We start from the raw sequence: 26,039 nt of genomic DNA, 5'->3' as shown, positions 1-26,039 counted from the left end.
CAAGAAGTTTAGGAATATTAATTAATACCTGGAAATGTAATGAATCAATATGTACACGTTACAAAAAGCAGGGTGCATGAACCAAAAGAGAAAGTTCAATCTCAAAAGAAAAATCCACGTTAGTTTGCATGATTGTATTCCCACCTATTGTAATGTTTTAGCTAAAAGAAGATTATATTACTACTAAATTGTTTGATTTTAATCGACACTTCACACTACTTTTAAAAAGAGCATAATCATTCATTTCACGATAATAGTCTAAGATTTAGGCCATTCAAATTAGATATTGGCTTGAGCGATATAACGGGTCATTATACCTTATACGTATGCACAATCTATCATATACTTTAATACTTTATATTTGGAGATTTTATATTCTTTCCAACATATGACTATATGAGGTCTTGAATTCAATGAGTCTTTTAAACATCAAACTTTTATAATTTTCGTTTCCTGTTCCATTGAAATTGCTTCAAATGCGGGTTTTTTTTTTTTTTTTATTAAGTTTTCCCGTTAAGTCCATAAATGATTAAGAGGCTACCATTAATGTTTAATCTTATCAACTTTATTCAATCAAAGCTTAAAAAGGTACTTCGTATTATAAATACTGTGTAATACGTAATACGAGTACGAAATTTCTCTATAAAGGCAATCCAATGGCAGGGTGGGATTACATGACGGTACAAGCTTAAATAGCAATGCAAATTGAGTTTTTGTGAACTGGATCTCACAAGATGGACAGCATCTGTTGTGGATGGGCCAACTAATGTATTGCCGGCTATTTGCTGCTGGGCTATTGGATTTCTTATTGAACTTTCTATAATCTTATGGGCTGCTTGACATTTGATATAACCTACAAATTTTTACCTCTCTATTGTAGGTAGAATTCCCTACACCACCCCCCGTCCCCACTGTATCACCCTACACCTTTCCCCACTATATCTCCCCATCCTTCCCCTCTTCCAAATTATAACAATTATCACCGCATCTTACCTTCAAATTATATATCCATCTTTATCAACTCTACCAAAGTCCAGCGATCTAACCGCCATTCTCTTTTTCTCCGGCGACATTCTATAACTCGTCCTGTCCGCGAAACCACTGTTTATATACTCCGGTAAAATCCCGAGATTGATCACTTTAAAACACTCGATTCGATAGATAGAGAATCTCGAATCTTTGAAATTAAATTTAGTGGTAAGTTAGCTGTGCTTCTTGTGAAAACAGTTGTGGTTACAGCGATAGTCGTGGTTATGTTGGCGGTAGGCGTATTGGAAGCAGAGAATTGAAAAAAGGCTTCCATTATATGGAGTAGAAGTAGGTGTGGATGATGATATTCCATCGCATCACCATCACCATAGATTGGAAACACGGCGACTTGAATTGATTTAGGATGGCGGTGGGGCTAGAAATATCGAACAGGGGAATTTCGAAAATTGTTGGCAAGCTTTTATTAATGAACATATAATTTCCAAATGAACATTTGTTTTCATAGTTGTAAATGAACATTAATCATGTTATAATTGAACATTTAATTATGGAGCATTAAAATTAACCTATTGCGATTAACGTATCACTTGCAAATTTATTAATTGCTTAGTGAAAAAAAAAACATCTTAGTTTTCCAATCTAAAAGTTAATTACATAAAAATAATAAGATATGTTAATTGTTAATATTTAGTAATATGCACGTGAACATATAGAATCATGAATATGTATTATTTTAATGTTCATTTTTATATGCATAATTCGTAAATGTTCATTGTTACATAATATAATAAATTTTATAAAAATAACTAATACATGATATAATAAGTGTTTTAGTATCAAAATGAACCTTTAAGTATATGGATATGTTCATTTAAATTAAATGCAAGTAATTGTTCATTCAGTATGAAATGATCATGAATCAAAATAAAAATGAGCATTTATTAATATGAAAATGAACGTTTACATATAATAAAAAAATATAAGTTATTTTTTGAAACATTAATAAGCATATTAGTGTATACTATAGAAGTGGAGGTTCAATATGTTAACGATAATTTTATATATTCAATGGGTAAGATGTGTAATAACTAACAATACGTTTTATATACAGAGTAAATTTTTTAGAAAGGTTGTTTACAGTAGTTCTAAAAACTTTATGAGTGAATTTTTAAATTAGAAATAATCATAATACTAGCTTCCAAAATGTACATATTTTTCTTTTAAATTGAACATCCTAGTATAATTAAAATGTACATTTTTGGAGTTGATAATTATTCAAGAAAATTAAAAAACAATGCTAAATCATTACTTCAATTAAGTTGTTTAGATTTTCGAACAATTTTTTTTTTTTTTTTTGTTTATGAACATGCATGTTACTTTCCTAATATGAACACTTTATAGAGTTTAGGAGATCACCCCATAAAATGTTGGTATGTCATTACTTTACCCATTTTACTCTTAGGATTTAAAATATACAAGTATAATTTATTGTGAACATTGTGAATTTTTTAATGAACATATATATATATATATATATATATATACACACGAATTGGCAAGTTGAGACTTCTTTCCCTAAGATTTGATCTAGCCTTCGTGGGTTTATTATTTAGGATAAATTTTATCAATGAAAAAAATTTAAGAATCATGTTAGTAAAGAGTACCTCTTTTGTTATTGTTTATGAACATTTAATGATATGGTAATGAACATATAGTTAAAGAGATGATATAGCATTGAGATTTTGATGAACTAAAATTGAGATAATAATGAACATGTTCATTCTACTTTCATTTGCCAAAAAAAAAAAAAAAAAAAAAAAAACTTTTTTCCCCTATCGATTATTATATGAATTTTAACATACAAAATATATAACTCGTTTATACATCAGATATGTTAAAAACAATATACTATTTTAACAAGAAATTGCTTATAACTCATTTATCATCAATCTTCTTGTCTCCCTTCGTTTTATCTTCGATATATTTCATTCAAAACATATTAGTTGAGGCGTGTATTTGATAGGCAGTTTCTTAATTTGATATTCCTGTATAATAACAAAACCAATATAAATTATAGTTTATTATTGAAAAAAAATAAGTGTCTAAAATTTAATAATATAAACGTAATAAAATATGGTGTAGAACATACAATAACATATAAATGAACGTATAGAAGTGTGATTATGTATATTTATATTATTTGTCTTCAAGTCACAAATTCGTTTTTGTTTTGGGTATGGGACATAATCCACAAGTCCACACTGAATAACCTTATATAAAGGTTGTCTACACAGTGTTTGTGGACTTGTGGTGTTGTATATATTAGTATATGGTTTCAAAATAAACTTTTTATTAGGAAGAAATGAACGTTATGTTTTTTCAATATGAACAATTTAATGATTATTACGATTGACAATTGATATTATATTTTTAAAATTCATTAGCTCATTTTTGAATTAATGATATGTAAATGAACATTATTCGTTTTATGAATGAGCATTTGTTATTTTTACAAATTAAAATCAAAACAAAAATGAACATTCATCACAAAATCTTACATGATAAACTTAAAATTACATTTCAATAACCCTATGAGTATTGATCAAATTATCCAGAAAAGTAGAACAATTAAAATCTATTTTTAAGTTTTGTGTCCAACACTTTTGTAATATAATAACACACCAAAATTTAATTTAACACAAAATAGAGCATACAAAATTCAACTATAATTATAGAAAACCACAATAATTTAATGGCTTGAATTTTCTAGTGAAATTGTAAAATTAACAATAAAAAAAAAATCAATAAGATACAGAGTGTGTAACTGTGTATACCTAACGATGAAAACCAAATTAAAACGTCGACGATAATCTAAATTGTTATCAAACAATCAAATTGAGGAAAAAAATACGGTAATACAATAGTCAATGAACAATCATATCGTTTTTTTTTTTTCAAACTTAGACTTACATTCAACAACGATTCACAAAATAATATATCAAATTGAAAAAGAAGAGAAAATTGGTGGTTTTTTTAAAAAAAAAGACAAATTGGTACCTTAATAACGATCTTGTGTTGGCAATGAAGATTTGGTGAAAAATAAAATGAATGGAGAAAGTTTCTGGACGGAGTAAACAAGAGAGGGAAAATAGAAAAGTTGTATTTAGTATTATGCGCGTCGTTTTGACAAGGGTGTAGGTAGAGTTCCCTACTCTAGAATGTAGGGATATATAATTAGATATAAACTAGGATGGAGATAGGGATCATTGTCTAGGAAAGTCATTTCGATCCAATCTGGTCCATGTGGTGGACGTAGTCACGTAGCAACCGCTAACGTCAATATTGTCCACATAGCAACTTTACAAAAAAGTTTTTCCTGCCTAAATAAAATCTGATGTCATTATATTTTACTTTGAACACTTATTTAGTATATTAAGTAGTTTTCGAATTTTTTAATTTTTTTGATGCTAAGTCTATAATCACAACTTCTTGATAAGGATTGATTGATTCCTGGTCAATTCTTATTTATAACAATTAATTATTTTGTTAATATTCCAAAGTTAGCTCCTAAACTTTAGATTTGTATATATTCTTTCGCATATGCTGCTCATAATCAATGCAAATTAACAATAAGAACTTCCCTCAATATATTCTATCCATTCTCTATATGTATCAGATTCCTTGATCCTAAAGACCTACTCCTTTTCTGTAGTTCTATTTTCACAAAATCTTCAATGGCAGCACAAGTACTTGTTGCGAATGCTACAATCTATAAATTATATATATAAAAAAATTGATTTAGAATTATTTTAAAATCATTTACAAGTACATTGTAAATAGATGAGTAGAATTTTTGTAAAAATCATGCAATGCACAGGCCTAACCTAGTCTATAACTAATAGTAAAGTAACAACTGCTGATGTCATTTTTTTTCCAAAGATGTAAAACGTACTCTATATATTGCTTTTAGTTCACTTTTTTGATTTTTAATTTTGTTGTTTTAATTTTGTAGGTACATAATGCAAACCGATTGAGAGGAAATTGTGATTTGCTAAGATAGATTTTTTAGAAGGCTTAATGTTTTTTGTTTTATTTAAAAGGGTTTACCTAATTTCATCTAATTGCTCCCTCTTTGTTTATGCACCTCTATGTTGTAAAAGATTTTCATATTTCAATTTTTTTAATAACTCCAGTGAAAATATAATACGTGAATTGTTGGCCTTTTTATATACTCCATATTATGCAAACTTTAACCAATTTTAATTGTGAAACCCGTGCATTGTACGGATGTTAACCTAGTTCATTAATAAAAGAAAGTCAAATGACACTTTTAAACAATGAGCCTTATCTCCATTTCCTCCTCTTAAAAATGTTCTTTTGATAAATTGCCTTGTAGTTGATGGATATAATGAATTGTATTAACTAATTTGACTATTTGGTTGTAAATAGTTGTTTGTGTGAAATTGTTTGGTAATTCTCTGACAATTTTTAATTTATCAATCATTTGATGTATTTAATACTGTAACAAAAAAACTAAATGTTCAAAAAGTTTTTTTCATGAGTTTTTTTTAGCCCAAACAGCTATTTCGATAAGCTGTTTAATAAAATCCCAAAGTAGTTTTTTTCACAATGGTCTAATATTTAACAAACCAAGCTCACTAAAAATCTCTATAAAACCCTTCCAGCGTAATAGACCGGTTTACTTGCTAGTTGGACTAATTTAACTAGTATACCATTAAGGCATTTACCAATACCATCATCACTCCAAACTCGCTTGAAATAAATTTAAGGAAAATGCTATATATAGCCCTTAGGGCTATATATAAACATTAAATTTACACTAGAAAGTCGTTTAAATTTAGGAAATCATAAAAATATAAACACTAATTACACTGATTTGCGTGTGTTTTTGTCATGAATTCCTAATTTTATACATTTTCAAGAGTGCATTTAATACTACATATAACATTACCCTAAATTTAAAAATACTATCATACATTCATACACCCTATATAATACAAGAAGCAAGGTGACCCCTGTTAAGGAGGTCAAACCAATATTCCAAATTATATGGTAATTTTTTATAAAAGTATTTTTAATGGTTAATTAATCACTCTTCAGTCTTCAAGCAAACATTTTCATAAAAAGAAAATTAAGTATTTTTTATGTTTATTTATTTATTTTTTGACTGGGTTAATTAATTACTCTTCAAGCAATTATTTTATTTTATTTTATTACCGAAAATAAAACACTCAAAAAATTGTTCTACAAGCAAACACTAATCATCTGTATAAATTCTCCCTCTAAAAATGATCTCGTCCTCTTAAAAAAAAAGGGTTTTAGCTTGAACTTCGTTTATTCTAGGGCTTAAGCACAGAAATTCTTCAAGCTTTCAAAACCTGCTAAAAATGTCGATCTCAAGATTAACAAGAACTAGGGTTCTTGAATCTTCTGCAAAATCACTTCCAATTGCATATTCTACAATTTCTCGTCAATTTTTCACCAATTTTTCGCACCAAAATTCAACTACTTGTTCTTCTCCAATTCCCAATCAACTAAGAAGTGTCTCTACTTCATCGATTCTCAATCAATCTCCTTTTTATCCCTCTAATCATTTCTCGTCGCTACTTACTCAGTCTCGCAATTTCTCCTCTGGTCGTAATTTTGATCCTTATGAGAGGTATATTTTCTTGATTTCGATTTAGAAATGTAATTTCGTTTCTAGTGGAGTAACATTTTGTGTTAATGTGACTTAGAATTTTTGTAGTTGTAATTGAAAATGTTCGTTATTAGTGTGATTCTTGAAATATTGAAGTAATTGTTGCTCTTAATATTTGGTATGAAGTTGTAATTTCTTGAGAGTGTGTGATTTGTGGCGAATTTTATGCTTAAATGAGTTCAGATTTTGGTTTATACTTTGATTATTGTGCTCAATTTTTGTTGAATTTGTGTTATTGTGAAAATTGAAGTCGTGATTTGCAAATGTTGTTGTAAATGATGTTCTTATTATTCAACTCCATTTGAGGTACATTATTCTCGGGAGCGGCGAGATTTGCGATAAATTGTTTGCGATATTTTATACTCCTCTTTGCTTTCTATTGTACATTTTTGTGTGCTTTGCTAAGAAATGTTTGCTCAACTACAATCTATAGACCTTAGAGTTTATGTTGGAGAATTTTGTTCTCAATTTTCTATGTGAGATAATATGTTGTTTGTTGAGAGGACTTGAGAGTTGAGACAACAATTTGGATGAACAAAATTTTGCAAATGATGAATAAGTGGTAGATACAAATGTACAATGATGATTTTGGAGGTTTTTGCAATTGTATTGTGTTAGTATGTTGGGATATCAGTGTAATTTGTATGCAACTTGACTATTTGAGTAGGTATATGAGAAGGACAGCTATCAATTGGGGTATAAGATTTGTACCTCAACAAGAAGCATATGTCATTGAACGTTTTGGGAAGTTCAGTAGTGTTCTTGAAGCAGGGTTGCATTTACTAATACCATTTGTGGACCGAATAGCATACATACACTCACTGAAAGAACAGACCATCGAAATACCTGAGCAACCTGCTGTTACTACTGACAATGTTAGCATTAGGGTGAATGGTGTCCTCTTTGTCAAGGTATTCTGGTACTTTCTTGTGTTTTTGTGTGTGTTTGTGTAATGTTTAGTTATAGCCAGATTGTTATCATACTCCACAGCCTTTTGCCACTTGGTATAAACGTTGTTATCGGCAAAGCAGTGACATATTGGTATAATAATAATACGCACATATGACTCTTTTTAAAGTTGTTATTGGTGAAGCAGTGACATATTAGTAATTCACTATCCAGAGCGTTTCTTTACGTTATTGAGAGTTTAATGCACTTAGTGCTAAGTGGGAAAGGAGAGGAATGATGAGAATGGGGAATAACTAAAAAGTAACAAATAGACTAGAGTAAATATAAAATATTGCAAAAACAGAGAAAATAATGACATGAGCCGTTTGTGCATGCTCCAGTACAAAGCTATGTTCAAATGTTGCCGCCTATTTAGTCTTATACCAATATGTTACCGCTGGTGATTGGTGTTATACCAGTGTGACAAAAGGGTGAAAAGTTTATCAATCTGGCTACTGGCCATTTGTTGCGTGTGCTGAACTTTGGAATGTCAAATTGTAGGTTGTTGATGCAAAACAGGCGTCATATGGCAATGATAATGTCCTCTATGCAGTAACTCAGTTAGCACAAACTGTGATGCGTAGTGCTATTGGAAAAATGCCACTTGACAGGACCTTTATGGAGAGAGACACTATAAATGCAAACATTGTGGTATGATTCTTATCACCATGTCCTTAATCCTTTACTATTATACTTTTATCTCTGAATATTGACATATATATTCCTTATGCTTGCAGTGTATGATCTTATTTGCCTTAGTAGGGTTTCTTCATATTGTGTTTCAATGTGTGATGTATGAGTAAGTTTATATTTTACATGAATTACTAGAATTAAAAACTTGCATAAGTAACAACATTTTGATGTTGAGGTCTTCAGTTACAGCTTATGAGAAACCCATACTGTATTTCCATGCAATTGACGATATCATTTATAGATTTGTCATTTACCACATTATACTTTGTACTGTATGCTATCGCCTATCCTTTATAAAAGTTGATCTATAGAAACTCAGGTGATCATAGTTGAGATAATGCTTTTTTTTTTTTTTTTTTTTTTTTTTTTTTTTTTTTTTTTTACTAGTTCTTGATTGCTGTGCTTAACTTTATCTGGCTCATATATTTGCTCCAAGTACGCGCATTAAAATTGTACTAGTATTTTAGAGAGATTTCAACTGATTATTGCTTTATATATATATTTAATCAGGAAGCTATCAATGAAGTTGCCTCACAATGGGGTCTTATCTGTCGCCGTTATGAGATAAGTAAGCGGCTTTTATCACCAACTTAGAATTATAACTTTTTTATTCAACCTAAAATAAATTTCCCCCCTAAATGCTTTTCTTTGTTTATTATTCAAATTCTTCAGGGGATATTCTTCCACCTCCTGGGATACGAGAAAGTATGGAAAAGCAAGCTGAAGCAGAGAGGTTGAAAAGAGCTTTAATCATTGAGGCAGAAGGTCTGTCAAGCTTTATCCTTCTATTATTCATGACTTTGGATGTGAATGCTGTTAGGTGTAGGTTATTATATACATATCATCATGAGCTGAACTCCCATACTAAGTATCATCAGTTGGCTATTGGAGTCTGTCCATCTTACTTAGCCTTTTGGAAATAAACGTGTGATGCAATATTGTCTAAAATATGATGAGTCGAGTAGAATTTGTTCCTAGTATGTATTGCCTTATTAATCGATTCTTCGTCCCCAATCCACAATCGTGGTGCTCTTGACTCTATTCACACACATGTATGTTCTTTGTACTGTCACTTGCATCTTCTCATCTACTCTGATGCATTGAAATTGTATTTTTGATGTATCAATTGTTCTTTTCATTCAGTTTTACCCCTGTACAAGCATATGGTAAGAATCAAGATGATGCAAAATCATAGTGTTGTTTGATTATAACTTTTGAAGGTTGATTATAGTGGGTAATGTACTTACTTTTGGCTGTTCATTATATGCTGTGTTTTTGTCCCTTTTTGCGGAAACCGCTCCTAAAATTTGCTTCTAATATTTTAGGTTATGATTAGGAATTTTTTTCTACGGTTGGCTGTAGGATTAATGTTTGATGTTTTCTGGTTGGTATCTATGAAAACTAGTGTCGAAGTTGTTAAGAAATGGGATGGATTAAAAAGCCATGATAGTCAATCAGCAGATGACATGAGCTTTCTCATTTTACCCTTGTAGTGCAACTTTCACTTGGAAATGAACTAGAAAACCCTACTAAATTGATACTCCAAGTTTTAGCTGAAACTGTAGTGTTACAGGTTGATTATGCTTCATCACATGAATTTTTCCTGGAAAATTTTCTCTCATAGGTTGTCAATTTTTAACTATGCAACAGCTTTAATCTCTTCTGTATGCTTTACGAGCAATGTTGATATAGTGTTTTAGAGCTGTGAAAATGGAATCATTTAACCTCTTCTATTACCATTACCAATTGTTTGGGATGAGAGTTTGGGTAACACCCTCTATTTCCTAAGGGTAACATTACCACCTATCAGTTTCCCTTCCCTACCCTGTTCTAGTGCTCCCTATGGTAACAGATACGTTTTCTTCTTCGATCCCCGATTTTATATGAAGGATTGCTTTCCTTTGGTAGATAACGACCAATAATAAAGTAACACTTAACATTACCCTTCCGCTTTCTTATATGTTTCCATTCTATTTTCTTCCCTAAATTTATGCCAAACATGCACTTATTTCCTGTGCTCATTAGCATAAGGTTTATGGCCTCATGGGTGTGCAATAATAGTTGTCCTACTCCCCTAGCCATAGTTTCCAAGTACTTTTTTAAGCATCAATTTCCTGAATTACATCCTTGTCTTTGGTAATGTTATCATCCTGAATCATTTATCATACCTAAGGTTTCTACTCCAGCCTTGGTCTAGCAAGCAAGGCATGGTAGTCGGTTATAGTTTAGGGATAAGTACGTTTTTGAAAACTTTTTTTCTGACATGAACTAAACAACAAAATACGGAGTACTAATTTTAATGAATCAATCAGCATGTCTAAGGTGCATATATGTCCAAAAATTCTCTGAACTTACCTGGGTTTGTCGAAGTGTCATACAAGCTCTAGGTTTGTGGTTTATCAACAAACTGAGCTGCATTGTTGAAATTGGTTTTTGTTCTGCTGAGATGCCTGAAAAACTGCATCTTCTTATTGATTTGGAAATTTACTGTGTCTGCAAGACAGTCTTTTACTGTCAAATGTTTATTTATTGTGTCATTTGTGTGTAACAGGAAAGAAAGAAGCTGTTGTATTAACTTCAGATGCTGCAAAGATGGACCAAATTAACCGGGCAACAGGTCTATGTTATGCCTTAATTGATGCCATTTGAATTTGTAATTTTTGCTAGTCATTGGGCTGTTAATGAACTATGTATAATCATATGTGGATATAGGTGAAGCAGAGGCCATCCGTATCGTTTCTGAAGCTCTTAAAGGAAACGGTCAAGCGGTATAGTCTTCATGTTCATTTAGTTATTGTAGCAATAAACTTATGTTGGTATTTATTGACCTTGTGAAATTTTGTAGGCTGCAAATCTCAAATTGGCCCGAGAATATGTGCAAGCTTATAACAACATGGCTAAGGAAGTACATAACTGACCTATAACAGCTCTTCTAATTAAGTGTTCTAACATGAGGTGTCGATTTAATTTTTGCCATTTTTGTTGTTTTTTCAGTCTACAATTATGGTGCTTCCTGCAGCAATGAATGATATTTCCAGCACAATGGCAATGGGTCTTTCTCTCTATCAGAAAATGTTTGCAAACAGCAAAGGAGAGAATCCAAGTTTTATGTCTTTCAATCCAACATCGTCAGCCACACATAATGAGAGTAAAGATGATAAAAAAGCTTCAGCAGCAGAAGACAAACCTGTTTTTTCACTTCAAAGCCCGAAGAAACCTGAGTAGGAGAATTATAGGACATACAAGGGAGATCTACTTTTAGTTTGTTAAATAGAGAAGTGAACTCGGAAAATTTTGCTTGATGTAATGTTTCATTCATTTAGCCTTTAAGGTACGCAAACTCATTCTGCTTAACAGATACGTCTAGTTGACCTAATTGTTTAGCTTAATGGAGGAACCATGCCCTCATTTCTCATTCTGTTGGAATGTGCTTGGGGCTACCTTCAGGGCGTCAGGCTCCAGTCTGTCAGAATAATGTTTTGAACAAAATTGTGGTTTTGTTCTTCCCTCTTTAATGATGAAGGTATCAAACCAATTGTGGAATATTTACTTGATTTATGATGCCTCTTCCTTTTATGTGACATAACTACTACTCATGTATGAAAGATGGCACCCGAGCTGAGGCATGTCTCAAGACGTGGCTTTGCATGATGAAGTATGGCAAATGACGATGATGGTGCAGTGGGAAATACGTAAAACTTGGCCAAGACATGGCGTGGCATGGCTCTGGCATAGAGCCATGTAAAGCTACTTCGGACTAAGGTGTCAAGATCTTTATATTATGCTTTTGAAAAGACTTTTTTTTCCACAATTACAATATACAAGATATTATACATTTATACTCATAAAGTAAAGAGTAAGAAATTTTCATATCAATATGAATTTGTCAAATACAAATACATACATAAAAGAATAATAATCACACCCAAAAATAAATAAATTACAATCCTCTGAAATTAGAACCTAAAATCAAACTCATTTTCTCAAATACATACAACAATCCCTTCTACAAAGAATTAGTACAAATCTCAAATTTTCAAAGCAACCCACAAAGAACAGAAAAGCCTAAAACAATCAACCAAATCAAATGAACCAACAAAAAAGCTTGACCCGACAATGGGCCCGACCCACCATTTCCCACCTGACAAAACCCACGTTTGGCGACCCGAGTACCAGCGCAATGAGCATCTGCGCAACCGCACCAATAAGTCACCCCATTTTCGCCGCAAACCGGGTCGGGTCGAAAACATTTAACCGGGCAGGATTTCCCGGATGATTCTTCCGGCGAGCATAATTCAGCATTTCTGGAGAAATCGGAAGGTAATCGAATGACGGAAGTTTGGGTGTCGGATTTTACAAATTGAGTAAAGGAAATTAGGAGGAGGGAGAAAATTACGAAAGAGAAATTTAAATTTCGGTGAGTCATATTAATGGAGATTAAATTATGAAATTTAGGGTTTGTGAGGAATTGTAATTGGGGTCCTCAAACCCTAAAATTTGGGGATTTTGGGGGAGAATGGAAGAGAAATTGAAATGGTACGCCAGGTATGGTATGGGTCAAATGGTGGTTGAGTTGGTTTACTGGTTATTCTTTGGTTAGCTGTTGTACGCTGTTTTCTTTACTTTTTATCAAAAAGGAAACATGCCGTTGATATGAATTAACTATGGGAAAATGTTTTTTCTTATCAAGTCCTTGTTTGTTTTCAAGTAGCGGTTTTGCTTGTACGAGTCATATTATGAAATTAACTAGAGCTCTCTAGTTTGAAATCCCATTATACTTCCTTTGTTGCATAATGATTGATAGTTAAATTTGACATATATGTCAATACTATTATCGATATCACTTGGATGGTTATTTGTCTTCTATTATTTTACCTCGCGTGTTGATCGATTAAAGTATAAGAAGTGATGTGTTTTTAGGATTGTAGCTCACCTTGAATTTCACGGTGTTGCCTTGAATTTGAACCCTCATCGGAGTCGGGCCATAAGGAGGGTTGGGAATGAGAGTTGATATAAGAGTTATTTCTAGTCTTCTAGATAGAGCCTGGGGGTGTTTGGTACATGGGAGTTGAGGGTGGGATTGGGAATTTTAATCCCAACTCAAAAAAATTTCCTTGTTTGTTACTCCCTCTATCCCTATTTTTTTTTGTGAATCGCTAAACATCGCCCGCAAATTACCATATAAAGCCCACAAATATGACTTGGTGTGACAATTATGCCCTTTTTCTAAAATTGAACAAATCTCGATTTAAAAACCGTGGAGCCGTGCTAAGTTGCTGCGGTATTCCATTTTCTATAATTGAACAAATCTCGAATTAAAAAAAGTGGAGCCGTACTAACTCGCCAGGGGATTCCATTTTCTAAAATTGAACAAATCTCGATTTAAAAAATGTGGAGCCGTACTAACTCGCCGGGGGAGACTGGAGGGCAGGCCGGAGTTGTGGGGGACGCCGGAGGTACGTCGTCGTCGTCGGAAAACGAGGTAAGTCACCGTTAAAATTCACGGTTTACCGTAGGGGTGGCTCCGGCGCCTAGGGGGGACGCCCAAACCGTAGCACGGACGTCCAAGCCAGACGCCAAAACCACCGGCCCGGCGTCCAGCCCAGACGCCCCAACCACCAGACTGGCGCCTGGCCAGGACGCCAGTCTGCTGGCTGAGGCGGCCCTGCCAGGCGCCAGTCCAGTGGCTGTAGCGGCCCTGGCAGACGCCACCCCTATTTTTTTTTTTCCTTTTTTTTTTCCTTCTTTGATTTTGTTGTTGGGCCTAATTTTTATTTTTTAAAAAAAAATAAATAGAAAATGAGTTTTTAAAAATTTCAAAATGGCTTTTTTTAAAATTAATTTTGAAAATTCGAATAGGTTTTTGTAAAATTAAGTTTGAAAATTCGAAATGGTATTTTTTTTAAATTTAGTTTGAAAATTCGAATTGGGTTTTTTTAAAAATTAAGTTTGATTGTTGAGAAAGGTTTTTTTTTAAAATTAAGTTTGACAATTCGAAATTGTATTTAAAAAAAATTGAAATGGTTTTTTTGTTTTTTTTTTGTTTTCAATTTATTTCAAATTGAAAATTCAAAACGGTGTTTTTTTAAAATTATGTTTAATTATTTAATGTGTTTATGTATGTAGTGAGTAGATTTGTGTTAATGTATATCAAAATATTTAATTGTTTATGTGACTTTTATAAATGAGTGTGTTTAAAAATTTCTATGTGTATGTGTATGAATAATATTATACGTAATTATGTTTTTTTTTGTGTTAATTATGTGTAAATATAGAAATTAAATGTATTATGCGTTAAATGTATTTATTATAATATATAATTCATGCAGAATTATGGTGGAGACGGAAATGATTACAGTGGGATATTTGGACATGATGGTCCATTCGAAGAAGCTCAACAAGCGATTGATTGGGCAAAACAAGTTGCAATTGCAGCTGGATTTTGCTTGGTAGTAGTAACCCATAAATCTCAACGGGATGGTAGAATGAATCGCATTTTGAGATGTGACCGTTATCGCAAAAGAGAAGAAAGAGATTTTCGTACAACCACTCGGTTTGATATAAAGCGGAAAGGCTGTGGGTGTGAGTTCAGAGTAAAGGTCCGACAACTACGGAGTCGTGACGGTTGGGAAGTGATTGGTTACTCTAAATGGGGGTATCACAACCATGACATGATAGTATATGAAGAGGGTCATCGACAGCTGAGCGGCTTAAGTCCTGCTGCGAAACTGGTTGTGAAAGAAATGAGTGATGCTCAAGTCAAGCCTGCTAAAATATTAGCATCTGTGTTAGAGAAATTTCCAGAAGAGCATCCAAACCGAAGACACATCTACAACGTCAGACAGCAACTCAGGTTTGAACGGTCAGAGGGAAGGAACCCTATACAGCAGCTGCTACACCAGGCACAATCACGTGGTTACCTGTTCTGGTTTGATTCTGATGAAGATACAACGGAGGTGACTCCCTCCTCGACGCCGACTCCCAATGCGCAAGGGTCTGTTCCAGACTATCAACAGTAGCTCTCACTGTTGCACTCATGCTGTCCTTCTCCAGAGAGAGTTTCTGTACGTCCTGCATTATCTTCCCCATCCACTGCATACAACAAAAAATAAAATATGAAATACAATAACAACATATAAAACAATTAAAAAACAACGATAAATATTTTATGAGACATACAGCTTCCGTGGCAGTAGACAGTGGCAAACAATCATCATCGCTGTGGTCGAGATCTGCGATCAATCTCGGGTGCGAATACCGGTTGAACCATTCCATGTAGTACTGGTCACACATGGGAGGAAGCCCAGAGGGCGCCCGCTGCAACTCCGCAGTCCATAAGCGGGCCACCATCGGAAACTGGTCCCACGTCGCAGTCATGATATCTGGCCATCGCACGACGTAGTCCCTCGACGATGCAGTCCTGGGTACCCTAACACTAGGGTGCGGGCCGAAAGGCATCCAGTTCACCTGCACATAGTTTTAAAATTTAATAACATGAATATAATATGTGCAAATAATAAAATGTAGAAACAATTTATAAACGTTACCTCTAAGGGGGACAACCTGTCAAGCAATAACCGTATCGATCGGAGGCGGTCAACGGACTTCTTCTCCGAGCGCGGACTCCATGCACATGCACGCGGCATCCCCTCATCAATGGGAACCGGGTCACGATGTGGTCGCAATGCAGGAAAGTACTCGTATATCCAGGTCTGCAATAGAGTCAGACACCCAGTGACACCTGCCGCGTCCGCCCGACTCGCAAATCCTAGTTGGCGATACAAATACGCCAACGTAGCCGATCCCCAGGAAAACTGGCCTACGCTGTCGGGGTCAGACGCCTCTACTATGTCGCGTGGCCTGAGCTTGTTTCCGCCACTCTTATCCGGAAACAAGGTACATCCGAGGAGTAGAAAAACATAAGCACTAAGCTGTGCGTCGTGCGTCCTACGTGCGCTGGGGTACAAACACCGCCGCAACACGGATACGATCTTCACACCGCCGTGTTCCCAAACACCCAGCGCCTCGGTGTACAGTGCAACCCTGTCCACCGCCAACAACTCCGCCAGCAAATCTGCCTGATCCGCATTAGCCACAGCGCAAAGTCGTTTACCCTCAACACGAATCCCCAGAATGGCCTCGACGTCATGTAACATGATCGTCATCTCACCAAACGGAAGGTGAAAAGAGTTTGTATCCGGCTGCCATCGCTCAACGAAAGCCGTGATCAGCGTACTGTCAATCTTATCGTGCATGATGGCAGGAACGTGATTCACCCCAGTGCCCTCCAGTCGCTCGAACATCTCGCTCTCCGCCGGCCAAGCCTCAGCCCATGTACGCAAAAAGCTACAAGTCTTTTCCCGGGTATGACATTTCAACAACCCCGTAACTGAAGGCCTCTCCTGGTCCTCCCACATACGGGCAACTATGTGTCCTAGAAAGCTAGGAATCACACTCCCGTCAACAGGCCCACCGGGCAATTCACTCCTAACAACCCAAGAATCATTAACGGCCCTCGACCGTTTCCTACTTGCCCCAGATACAGTGGACGTAGATGATGTGCCAGATCTACTAACAAACCTACCACCCCTACCCTTACGCACCTCCACCATATGTGCCTCGTACATGTCATCAACCCTCTGACTGAATGGACCGTAATCTTCATACGGTCCACTCCCATCGTCCACATCCTCATCCTCATATGCGCCCTCCTCCTGCTCCTCCTCCTGGTCACCCTCCTCAGCATCATCATCGTCATCGTCATCCTCATCCCGCCGGTGGATCCGTTCTCTACGAGCCGAGGCCGAAATACCTCGGGATCTAACATGTCTATGCCCCGACCTCTCCACTGAATAGGTTCTACTAAGAAGCTCTACATTCTTCCCCGCACCATGACGACCCAGTGAATTCTACAAAAAATTTAACAAATTATTTCAACTAATTAGGACACAAAACAAAAATTTCAAATTATTTCAACTAATTAAACACAGAATAATATTATACGGCATACACAAATACACACATAATACCCTAATATATTACAAAATGTATGATTTCCAAAAAAAATAAAAATTATTTCAAATAACTAACCATAAAAAATAAAAAACAAATATATTACACATACACAAATACACACATAATACCCTAATGTATTATACATTTTAAATAAAAAAACAATTACACATTAACACAAACAATTACCACATACTACATCAATTAAGGCATAAAAAATGTTTAAACATCAAACATAAAAAAAAAATAAAATATAAACACAAAAAAAAAATCTGATTTTATAAAAATAAAGTATACACGATTTATTAAAAAAAACACATAAAGTTGATAAATATTTAAACAAAAATAAAACACATTAACAAAAAAAAAAAATAGACATAAAACTAAATTATTTTAAATAAAACTAATTTTCTGATTTTGCAAAATAAAAAAAAAAACCAAAAAAAATCAGAAAAAACAAAAACAAAAAAAAAAAAGAAAAAAAGGGGGGGGGGGGGGTTGGGCGCCTGGCCAGGACGCCCACCCACTGGCGGTGGCGCCAGCTCCGGCAGCCATAGCCAGTGGGCAGGCGCCTGAGCTAGAAGCCCACCCAATGGCACAGGCGCCAGATCTGGACGCCACAGCCAATGGGCTGGCTCCTGGTTTGGACGCCTGCGCCGGTGGCTGGGCTTCCAAGCCAGACGCCACCCCACCGGCTTTGGTGGCCGGAGCTGACGCCACCGCACGCGCCACCGTCTTCTTTTTATTTTTTTTTATAAAAAAAATAATTAAATAATTACCTTGCCACCAGGTCGCCGCCTTTCCTCCGCCGTCGCCGCCGCCACCTCTTTCCCTTGCCGCCGCGACATTGTCGTAATTAATTTTTTTAAGAGAGGTAGATTTTCTGATTTTTTTTAGAGAGAAGTATAGAGTGTTTTTTTTAGAATGAAAAGGGCAATAGAGTCAAAACAAGTTATATTTGTGGGCTTTATATGGTAATTTGCGGGCGATGTTTAACAAATCCCTTTTTTTTGCCCCATTTGACTGTGTATGGTCTCCAAGACGCGTATTAAAATGTCTATATCTTTATTTCCATACACATAAAAATTATAAAAACATGATATTAATAAAATATACAATGAGACAAATCTAACAACACCACTCATGACTATATTGTCTTTATACACTAACGGTAATTTATGGTCAAAATTTTCAAAATTTGACCCTAAAAACGGCAATGGGGCAAAAATAAAGGGACGAAGGGAGTAGATGGGATTGGGAATAAATGGGGGTGAATTCCCACCATTTTATTAATTAGGGAGGGTAGGTAATAAAATGGATGGGAATGAGAATTGGTAAAAAATGACATTTTTGCCATTATTGAAAAGAGAGGAAGAGAAAGATTAGTAAGGATAATTTTGTATTTTTTGTTATTTATTCCCTACCTATTCCCATCCACTACCCAAACAAGGTATTGTCATAATTTTTATATATTCCCAACCATCAATTCCCAATTTCATTCCTATATTTTATTACCCAAACTCCCATTCCCACATTCCAAATGCTCCGTAAGAGTTAAGACTTGATAAAGGAGATTGATGTCCACAAAAGATTGATGATCATTACAAACTCTCAAATCTTAGACGATCTATTATATTCCACACTGCGGTAGTTTATTTTATCACGAATTCAATAAAAATCAAGTCTAGTTTGATAAAAGTAGATTTAAATTTGTAAAAACAAGTAGAATTAAGTAACATCAATTTTAGTTACTCTGTAGTATATATTAGTTTCATAGGAAAGAAATATTATAGATTTACAATGAACCACTAGAAAAATTCAACTTTTATACTCCGTAGTAATCAATTTCAGTTAGTACAAATCAATAATTTAACTACATGTACCACTACTCCACTAGCCATTAGTCTCAGAATTTTATTTTATTTTATTTTTTTTGGTTAAACTACATTTTTAGTATGTGTGATCAAAACTGATGCATGCACTCACAATTAATTCAAGGACATGCTGATTTGTAATTGATCAAAAGTTGATAAAAATTACACTGTTGTAACTTTTTAGGCATTCTTGATCCCAAGTTCCCTCTAGATGCAAAAAGCATTAATCAAGTCCCCAAAAAGATTTCCCATCCTAGTTAAATTGCTAATTTCTAACCAAAAAGAATGTACTAAGTGTCTACCTCTCATATGGATACTATAAATTTGTTTAACAACATAGTCGAAATGAAATAATTAAAATATTATGAGCATTTTTTTTTTAATAAATTAATCGAAGGAAATGAAAGGGAAAAAAAAAAAAACCCCTCGACTTCCTTAATTGCGGTTATTATTATAGATAATCTCTTGCAAAAATAAAATTACTATTAATTTTATTAACGGTTTTAATTAACCAACTAAATAATTGTGTAACAGAAAAAATGCTATCCTTGTGAAAAAGTCATGCAAAAATGAACCACAAATAAATTGCAAGGCAAAAAGCCTAAGAAAAAGGAACAGAAAGTTGCGCATTGTTTATGGAGCATTGCACATTTGCACTCCCTATGTTTAGAGCTGTCTTTCATTCTATAAGAGATGCCTCCTTCCATCATCCAAAGCAGCCTCATTTGTGGAATAAAACAATAAAAACTTTCAATAAAATTACATTCATCCAAGTTTTTTCCCATTCCTCTCACTTCCTAATCCTCGCCCAAATCGTCCTTATTTACAACCCCTAGACGATCATGGGCGGCTGTGCTAGCAGACCTAGGGACTTGGACATCAACGAGCCTGTGCCCGCTGAGGCTCCTGCCGTTGATAAGCCCGAGTCTGACCCCGTTGCACAGGTATACATAACCGTTGATAAGCCTACTTCAATTTCTAGATGATTAATGTTATACATCAGTCTGATTTACATTTAAAAAAAAGGTGCAAGTCATAACTACGGCCTCATGTGTGCATGACTTAACATTGCCAACCGTTATATGTCTCAACTCTCAAATAATAAGTCACATTTCTATTATACGTACATTTTCATCAAATAATTGACCGTAAGAAAATTTTTGAGCTTTTCCATACTGTCCTTAATGATCAGAATTCCAATAAAACTATGTAGTCTATGTTGATATGCCAGCATTTTTTTTTAGTAAAACATTTGTTGATGATTTTCCGCTTGTGTGTGTGTGTTATGATAGGAAAATAATGGAGGTGAAGAGACAAAAACAGAAGAGCCCTTAGTAAGTCTCTCTGAAACCACAGAAGAAGCAAAAGAGTCCTCAGAATCAACACAAGCCAGGGAGCTTATCACAGAGGTAGCAGAAACCAAGGCCGAGGAGAAGATCGCGGCTGAGGAGAAGGTTGAGGCTGAGGCTGAGGCCAAGGAGCAGACCGAGGCTAAGGTTGAGGCTGCTCCGGCTGAAGCTGAGGCTGCCCCAACTGAAGCCGCCGAGGCTGCTCCAGCTGAGGTTGCTAACACCTCTGAGATAGAGAAGATCCCTGAGCCAGTAGAAGAAGCCAAGGTAGTTGAGGCTCAACCCTCAGAAGAAAAAAGCGATGCACCTCTCGTTACAACTGAACATTGACCATTATAGAACATTATACTTAAGTGCACAGATATATAATACCTGAGTAAAAATTCTTTTTTGTAATTGGTACAGCATTTAGTGAGTGTTTGCATCTAAACCAAATAAAATGTCTTTTTTCCATTCTGTTTCTGTTATTTACAGTTATGCATATACAACTACTAACATGTATGTATAGGTGATTTGTCTCACATGATACTCCAAAAGGCAACATTCTAACAAAAAATTCTTGGCCTAAACATCCAATTGCCAATTTGTCCTGAATCATGACAGCAAGGAAGCCTAATAGATGCTTAGTTTTACTTACCTGTGCACACGCTCAATAACATTCGTAGTTTGCACTCAAAAGCAATAAAATCCACATATCAAGCAAAATCTACAGTACTTTTCACTCGATGTCACAAAGGCATATCTTGTTTCTTTATCCCCTCCAAAAACCAGGTACAGTAAGTTCTGAGCATTAATCCTGAACCTGTAGCCTACGGCTCTACTAAAGCTCGCTTTAGCCAAACAAAGACAATATAAGTCAAAACATTACAAAAATTATTCCTATACACCTACATCGTTTTTCTTCAGGGGTATAGGGTTTGAAAAGGAGTTCACTGGTTAGGCAAAGAGCATAAGGACCCCCTATTAGATTGGCAAATAAATAAAAAAGAACAAGGGAAACAGATGAAGCAATAATCTTGGTACACAGATTAGTACCAATCTTGATAATGAATCCTGGATGATCAGAGTATGGTCATTCTGTTGAGTCAAACAATAAGTAGCAGCATAATATGGTAATCGTATGTTGGGAGGATACATAAAAGCAGTCCACAAGTTCAGAATATGCCAACAAAAGTTGGCCAGATCAACACATCAAATGCAGTTAATGATATCCCAATCTGTTGAACACTTCCTTCCTTTAAAAAAAAAACTCTTTCAGTATCTGACATTTTGATGTTTCTAATTATCAAACTTTAGTACATTTCTTTAAAAAAAGCCTTTTATCCTGACTGAATCCAGTGTAGCAGACAAAGTTCAATAACAATGGATGAAGTCCAATTTTACATATGCATGATTATAGATGCTTCATGTATCACTAAAAGGGATCTTCACTTCCCCGTCTTTTCTTAACACCGAAATATGTCAACATTCATCAGCTCTTTGCTGATAATTCTAAGGTGACATCCCTGTTCACAGAGCATGACAAACCTTACACTTCTTTCTAGCCATCAGCATAAATTCTAGAATTTTCATTTGTTGTTAGCAACATTGAAGTAACAGCCTATGTCAAGTTAAAAAGCACAGCTTGAGTTCACATGCCGTTTAACAGCATATCTTTTCCATCCACTCATACAGACTAACAGAGGGCAAGAATCAGGGGCAGCACTGTACAGCAGCAGTAAATTTCCTTTGGCAGCATACATATAAGCAATAATTAATATTTGCAATTTTTCGCTAATAACCAGATTTCGATAGTCATTCGTGTCCTACATGCCAGCCTAATGATCTCTAAAACTGCAGAAAGGACGAGAATATTCACTCTTTTTGTATCTTGCTAACAGGTCTCTAATAATAATTAAGTAGGCAAAATTCAAAATTACATGCCTAACAGAGATACAGACATGTATAAAGAGGATTAACTGTGAGAAATTTTCCAATCGATAAAAATAATACTGTTTATCTTTTTATAAACACATTATTTCATTAAGTTGATTAACAATTTGACACTATAAGTATATAACAGATATATAAGTCAGACACGAGTCAGCACATGTCCTAGGCATACTGATTTTTGATGTGAAACCTGCCTCCATCTAGGAGTGCACTTACTTCCTAAACTTACATCATTTCTTCATTATGACTATAACAATATAGCACGAAAAGCTGAAGGTCAAGAGGAAGCATAAACATCAAGACAAACTGCTTAGCCTATCATTCTTATCTTCTAAGAATTGTTCTCTATTTACACTTTCATCCTTCACTCCAAACATTATTAGTAGAAGCAGGAGGGGATAACTGACTGTAGTCAATACCCAGTTCACAATCAACTGGTTCAGGTACGAGACACTGTGTACATCAATTTGCCAAGCAACTGCTGCCCCTGCACTCTGCACTCCCTTGTAGAAGCCGCTGTACCTGAAACAATTTACAGAAACTAATGTTTCAGTCCACATCAATCCCCCCAATACCAACTTGTCCAACTACAACATCAATTATACAACACCGCCAATTATCATTACTCAATTTATCATTTTCACTACTAATTCCAATTCCGTAGCAGATTCATAAACTACAATAACATTAAACAGCAAAACCAATTACTGAGTACTGCATAACATCAATCGAAAAGTTATGTCTTACCTGCTAAGTGTCTCAGGATCATCTGCCAGAGCACCGATAACCCAGTAAACCATGCTTTGGAACATGGCATCCAACAAGCCAAAGCTAAAATATAACAAGAAGGGACCGGCATAAGCAGCACCCGAATCCTTAAAATCCAACTTCTCAGGAACATTATTCCTTGAGTACCTCAACTGATTGGCTAGACCCCCTCCCCAGATTGCAGTTCCAAGCAAAGCAACAACCATAATCCCCAAATATCCCCTTTTCCTCCTACTCTGAAAGCTGAAATCCATCAAGTATCCTATCCCAATAGACCCCAACATCTGAGCCCCCCAATAAAACACGTTATTAAGCCCCCTAGTCCTCAAATTAAACAACTCCCCATTCACATTATTAAACTGATAAGTATAGAAAAAATTGCTCCCCCAAGCAGTTGGCACAATCAATAACATCTTCCAATTCAAGAACAACTTCAAAATCTCGACGACTTCAGTTGTTACATTCGAGTACTTAATATGAGTACACACACTCCCATCATCCCTAATCACCTCATTAGGTGGCAAAATACACAAAGAAAGAAGTACACCAACACCCATAAAACACATAAATCCAATATAAGTCCCATCATTAACAGAACTAGCCTCAGCCCTATTATAATTCAATATAAATGGAATCAACCCACCTATAACTCCCCCCATATTAAATATACTCCAAAACATACTAATATAACTCCCTTTTCTCTTAGTTGTAGGATATGAAGTCATGATAGCTCCTTGACCAGCCCATAACAAACCAGCACCCACACCCAAAAGTGCACCTGCAGTAATCACAAAACCCTGCGAATGGTGGTGATTATAGTTCACAAACGAGCCTGCGTACAGCACATACGTCGAAGACCCGGCCAGCAAGGTCAATCTAGGCCCTAATATATTGTAAATTCCACCACCCAAAATCCCAAATACTGCAAATGTAGTGTATAAAGCTGTATTAGCATTGTTTGCTGCTGTATGATCAACCTGACCACCACCCCCCATACCAGATAATGCATTGAACATACCTGGGCCACAAAAACATACTAAACCTATTAATATTACTTGAATTAAAGGAGAATTATACCTTAATTTTGACATTTTTGTGGGTTCTTCTTCTTCCCTTTCCAAACCCATTTATTTATATTGTATGATTTGAAATGGGGTTGATTGATAATACTTAGAATATTGGATTTGATTGAAAAGATGTTAAAGAATTGTATTTAGAAAGTCAAAAGGGAGAGAACTTCGATTGTGATTTGTAACTTAATGGAAATAAAACTGACGGATTTGTCTTGATCTGGGAATATTTATGGAAAATTACTCAGTGAGTTGACAGCTTTGTACGCTATATAGGAAAGAATGACAGACAGTGAACCAATCATATGAAGAAATAAAAGATATTTGGCTTAATTAATATAGAAGGTTCACAAATCACAAGAGAAATGAATATGTTGATTTTGTGATTCTATCCTATTTTTTGTTTGTTTGTTTCTCGAAATGAGGTTTTATAATTTATAGCATCTGAGTTGTTTTGTTTTGTTTTGTTTTGTTTGTGAGTTGTAATTATTCTTGAGTTTAATCTGTAAAACAAGTTTAGTATTATTTTTTTTAAAAAAAAAAAATTTCATCAAGCATTTTCTTTTTGACAGATATCATGAAGTATTTGTGGAATAATATACATGTACATATTTTTGTTTGGTTCAGGGAGAGCCGTATTAATTTATATGTTAACCAATTAAATTGACATTTATTTTAATATGTAAGTACATTTTTGAATCAATTTTTTAAATTAGGAGAAATAGAGGTCGAGATTCTCTTGTTGTGTGTTATGAAGTACATAATTGTCTGTATTATGTCAAAGCTCATGATAATATATATCTTGTCAAAAAACATAAGATAAGTAACCAACTAAAAATGAGAAGAAAAAAAAAAAAAAAAATAACGCATCAAACAAGGAAAATCATCGGTTAATAGCTTTTGTTAGTGAGAAATGGATCTTGTATGGACTATGGAGTAGAACATTTTAGTAATGAGAACATTTTATTTGATGTAGATACTCCATCAGTCTTTTACACTTATTATAATCATGTATGACTTCTAAGATGACTTAACCTAAACATATACAATGTTGATCAACATTAGAGCCATTCCTAAAATCCAAGATAGATTGTGTGCTTTGGGCATGTCTATTTAGGTTTGAGTAGTGATACAATGCACCTATTCCCCTTATAAGATAAGTTTATAAAAAAAAATTGATAAAAGGTTACCTAATTTCAAATTACTATTGAAATAAGGTTAAATTAATTTAGATAATATAAAGTTAGCTTAGAAAGGTGAAAATCAAATAAATAAAACACACAATTATACTATCTTAATATTAGGTCCAATAACCTATACTCCATAACAATTAGTCTCTTATTTAGTTGTTCCCAAATACTTGCAAGTTGCAACAATTTAACTAACACACTTATTATTCTCGTGTATGATTTTGATGCTTAGTGATCTAAAATACAATTCAACTGCGGTGTGTAATGTGATTTTGTACTCTGTATAATTAAAAGTTACCGTATACAAATTAATGTTTAAAATAAACATACATTGAGACGAATCCAATTGATTAATCGAAAACAAGTCAAACAACTCCGTTCACTTCACCTTATTTTTGCTGAATTTAAATTATTTTTACTGAATTAAAATGAATTTTAACTGAAATTATTTTTGCTGAACTAAAATTATTTTTACTGATTTCCTATTATATTTA

General features: G+C 34.5%; 3 protein-coding genes across 3 annotated transcripts; 2 read left to right on the top strand and 1 right to left on the bottom strand.

The window, feature by feature from the left end:
• Positions 1–6,246: 6,246 nt before the first annotated feature.
• LOC110727333 (stomatin-like protein 2, mitochondrial) lies at positions 6,247–11,895 on the top strand. Its single transcript, XM_021906899.1, has 9 exons — positions 6,247–6,670; positions 7,377–7,620; positions 8,159–8,308; positions 8,861–8,918; positions 9,023–9,115; positions 10,902–10,967; positions 11,063–11,118; positions 11,196–11,255; positions 11,345–11,895. The coding sequence occupies exons 1-9, from the start codon at positions 6,399–6,401 to the stop codon at positions 11,573–11,575; spliced, it is 1,230 nt and encodes a 409-aa protein (XP_021762591.1). The 5' UTR covers positions 6,247–6,398; the 3' UTR covers positions 11,576–11,895.
• An 8,040-nt stretch (positions 11,896–19,935) lies between these two features.
• LOC110725419 (protein TolA-like) lies at positions 19,936–21,038 on the top strand. The gene is made up of 2 exons (XM_021904902.1): positions 19,936–20,180; positions 20,529–21,038. The coding sequence occupies exons 1-2, from the start codon at positions 20,079–20,081 to the stop codon at positions 20,913–20,915; spliced, it is 489 nt and encodes a 162-aa protein (XP_021760594.1). The 5' UTR covers positions 19,936–20,078; the 3' UTR covers positions 20,916–21,038.
• A 1,523-nt stretch (positions 21,039–22,561) lies between these two features.
• LOC110727325 (UNC93-like protein 1) lies at positions 22,562–25,484 on the bottom strand. The gene is made up of 2 exons (XM_021906887.1): positions 23,265–25,484; positions 22,562–23,039 (listed from the first exon to the last, which is right to left on the bottom strand). The coding sequence occupies exons 1-2, from the start codon at positions 24,410–24,412 to the stop codon at positions 22,814–22,816; spliced, it is 1,374 nt and encodes a 457-aa protein (XP_021762579.1). The 5' UTR covers positions 24,413–25,484; the 3' UTR covers positions 22,562–22,813.
• Between the last annotated feature and the right edge of the window lie 555 nt (positions 25,485–26,039).

The sequence above is a fragment of the Chenopodium quinoa genome, unplaced genomic scaffold (assembly GCF_001683475.1).
Source record: "Chenopodium quinoa cultivar QQ74 unplaced genomic scaffold, ASM168347v1, whole genome shotgun sequence".
NCBI lineage: Eukaryota > Viridiplantae > Streptophyta > Magnoliopsida > Caryophyllales > Amaranthaceae > Chenopodium > Chenopodium quinoa.
Note: the sequence above shows the minus strand (reverse complement) of the source record. Positions and strands in the feature narration are given on the sequence as shown.

What these genes read in the sequence shown, in the direction of transcription:
- LOC110727333 (XM_021906899.1), top strand. Translation starts at nt 6,399, where the DNA reads ATGTCGATCTCAAGATTAACAAGAACTAGGGTTCTTGAATCTTCTGCA. An exon ending in ATGGTGTCCTCTTTGTCAAG is followed by an intron (nt 7,621 to 8,158) that starts GTATTCTGGTAC and finishes GTCAAATTGTAG; the next exon opens with GTTGTTGATGCAAAACAGGC. An exon ending in ATAACAACATGGCTAAGGAA is followed by an intron (nt 11,256 to 11,344) that starts GTACATAACTGA and finishes TTGTTTTTTCAG; the next exon opens with TCTACAATTATGGTGCTTCC.
- LOC110727325 (XM_021906887.1), bottom strand. Translation starts at nt 24,412, where the DNA reads ATGGGTTTGGAAAGGGAAGAAGAAGAACCCACAAAAATGTCAAAATTA. An exon ending in GATCCTGAGACACTTAGCAG is followed by an intron (nt 23,040 to 23,264) that starts GTAAGACATAAC and finishes AAATTGTTTCAG; the next exon opens with GTACAGCGGCTTCTACAAGG.
- LOC110725419 (XM_021904902.1), top strand. Translation starts at nt 20,079, where the DNA reads ATGGGCGGCTGTGCTAGCAGACCTAGGGACTTGGACATCAACGAGCCT. An exon ending in AGTCTGACCCCGTTGCACAG is followed by an intron (nt 20,181 to 20,528) that starts GTATACATAACC and finishes GTGTTATGATAG; the next exon opens with GAAAATAATGGAGGTGAAGA.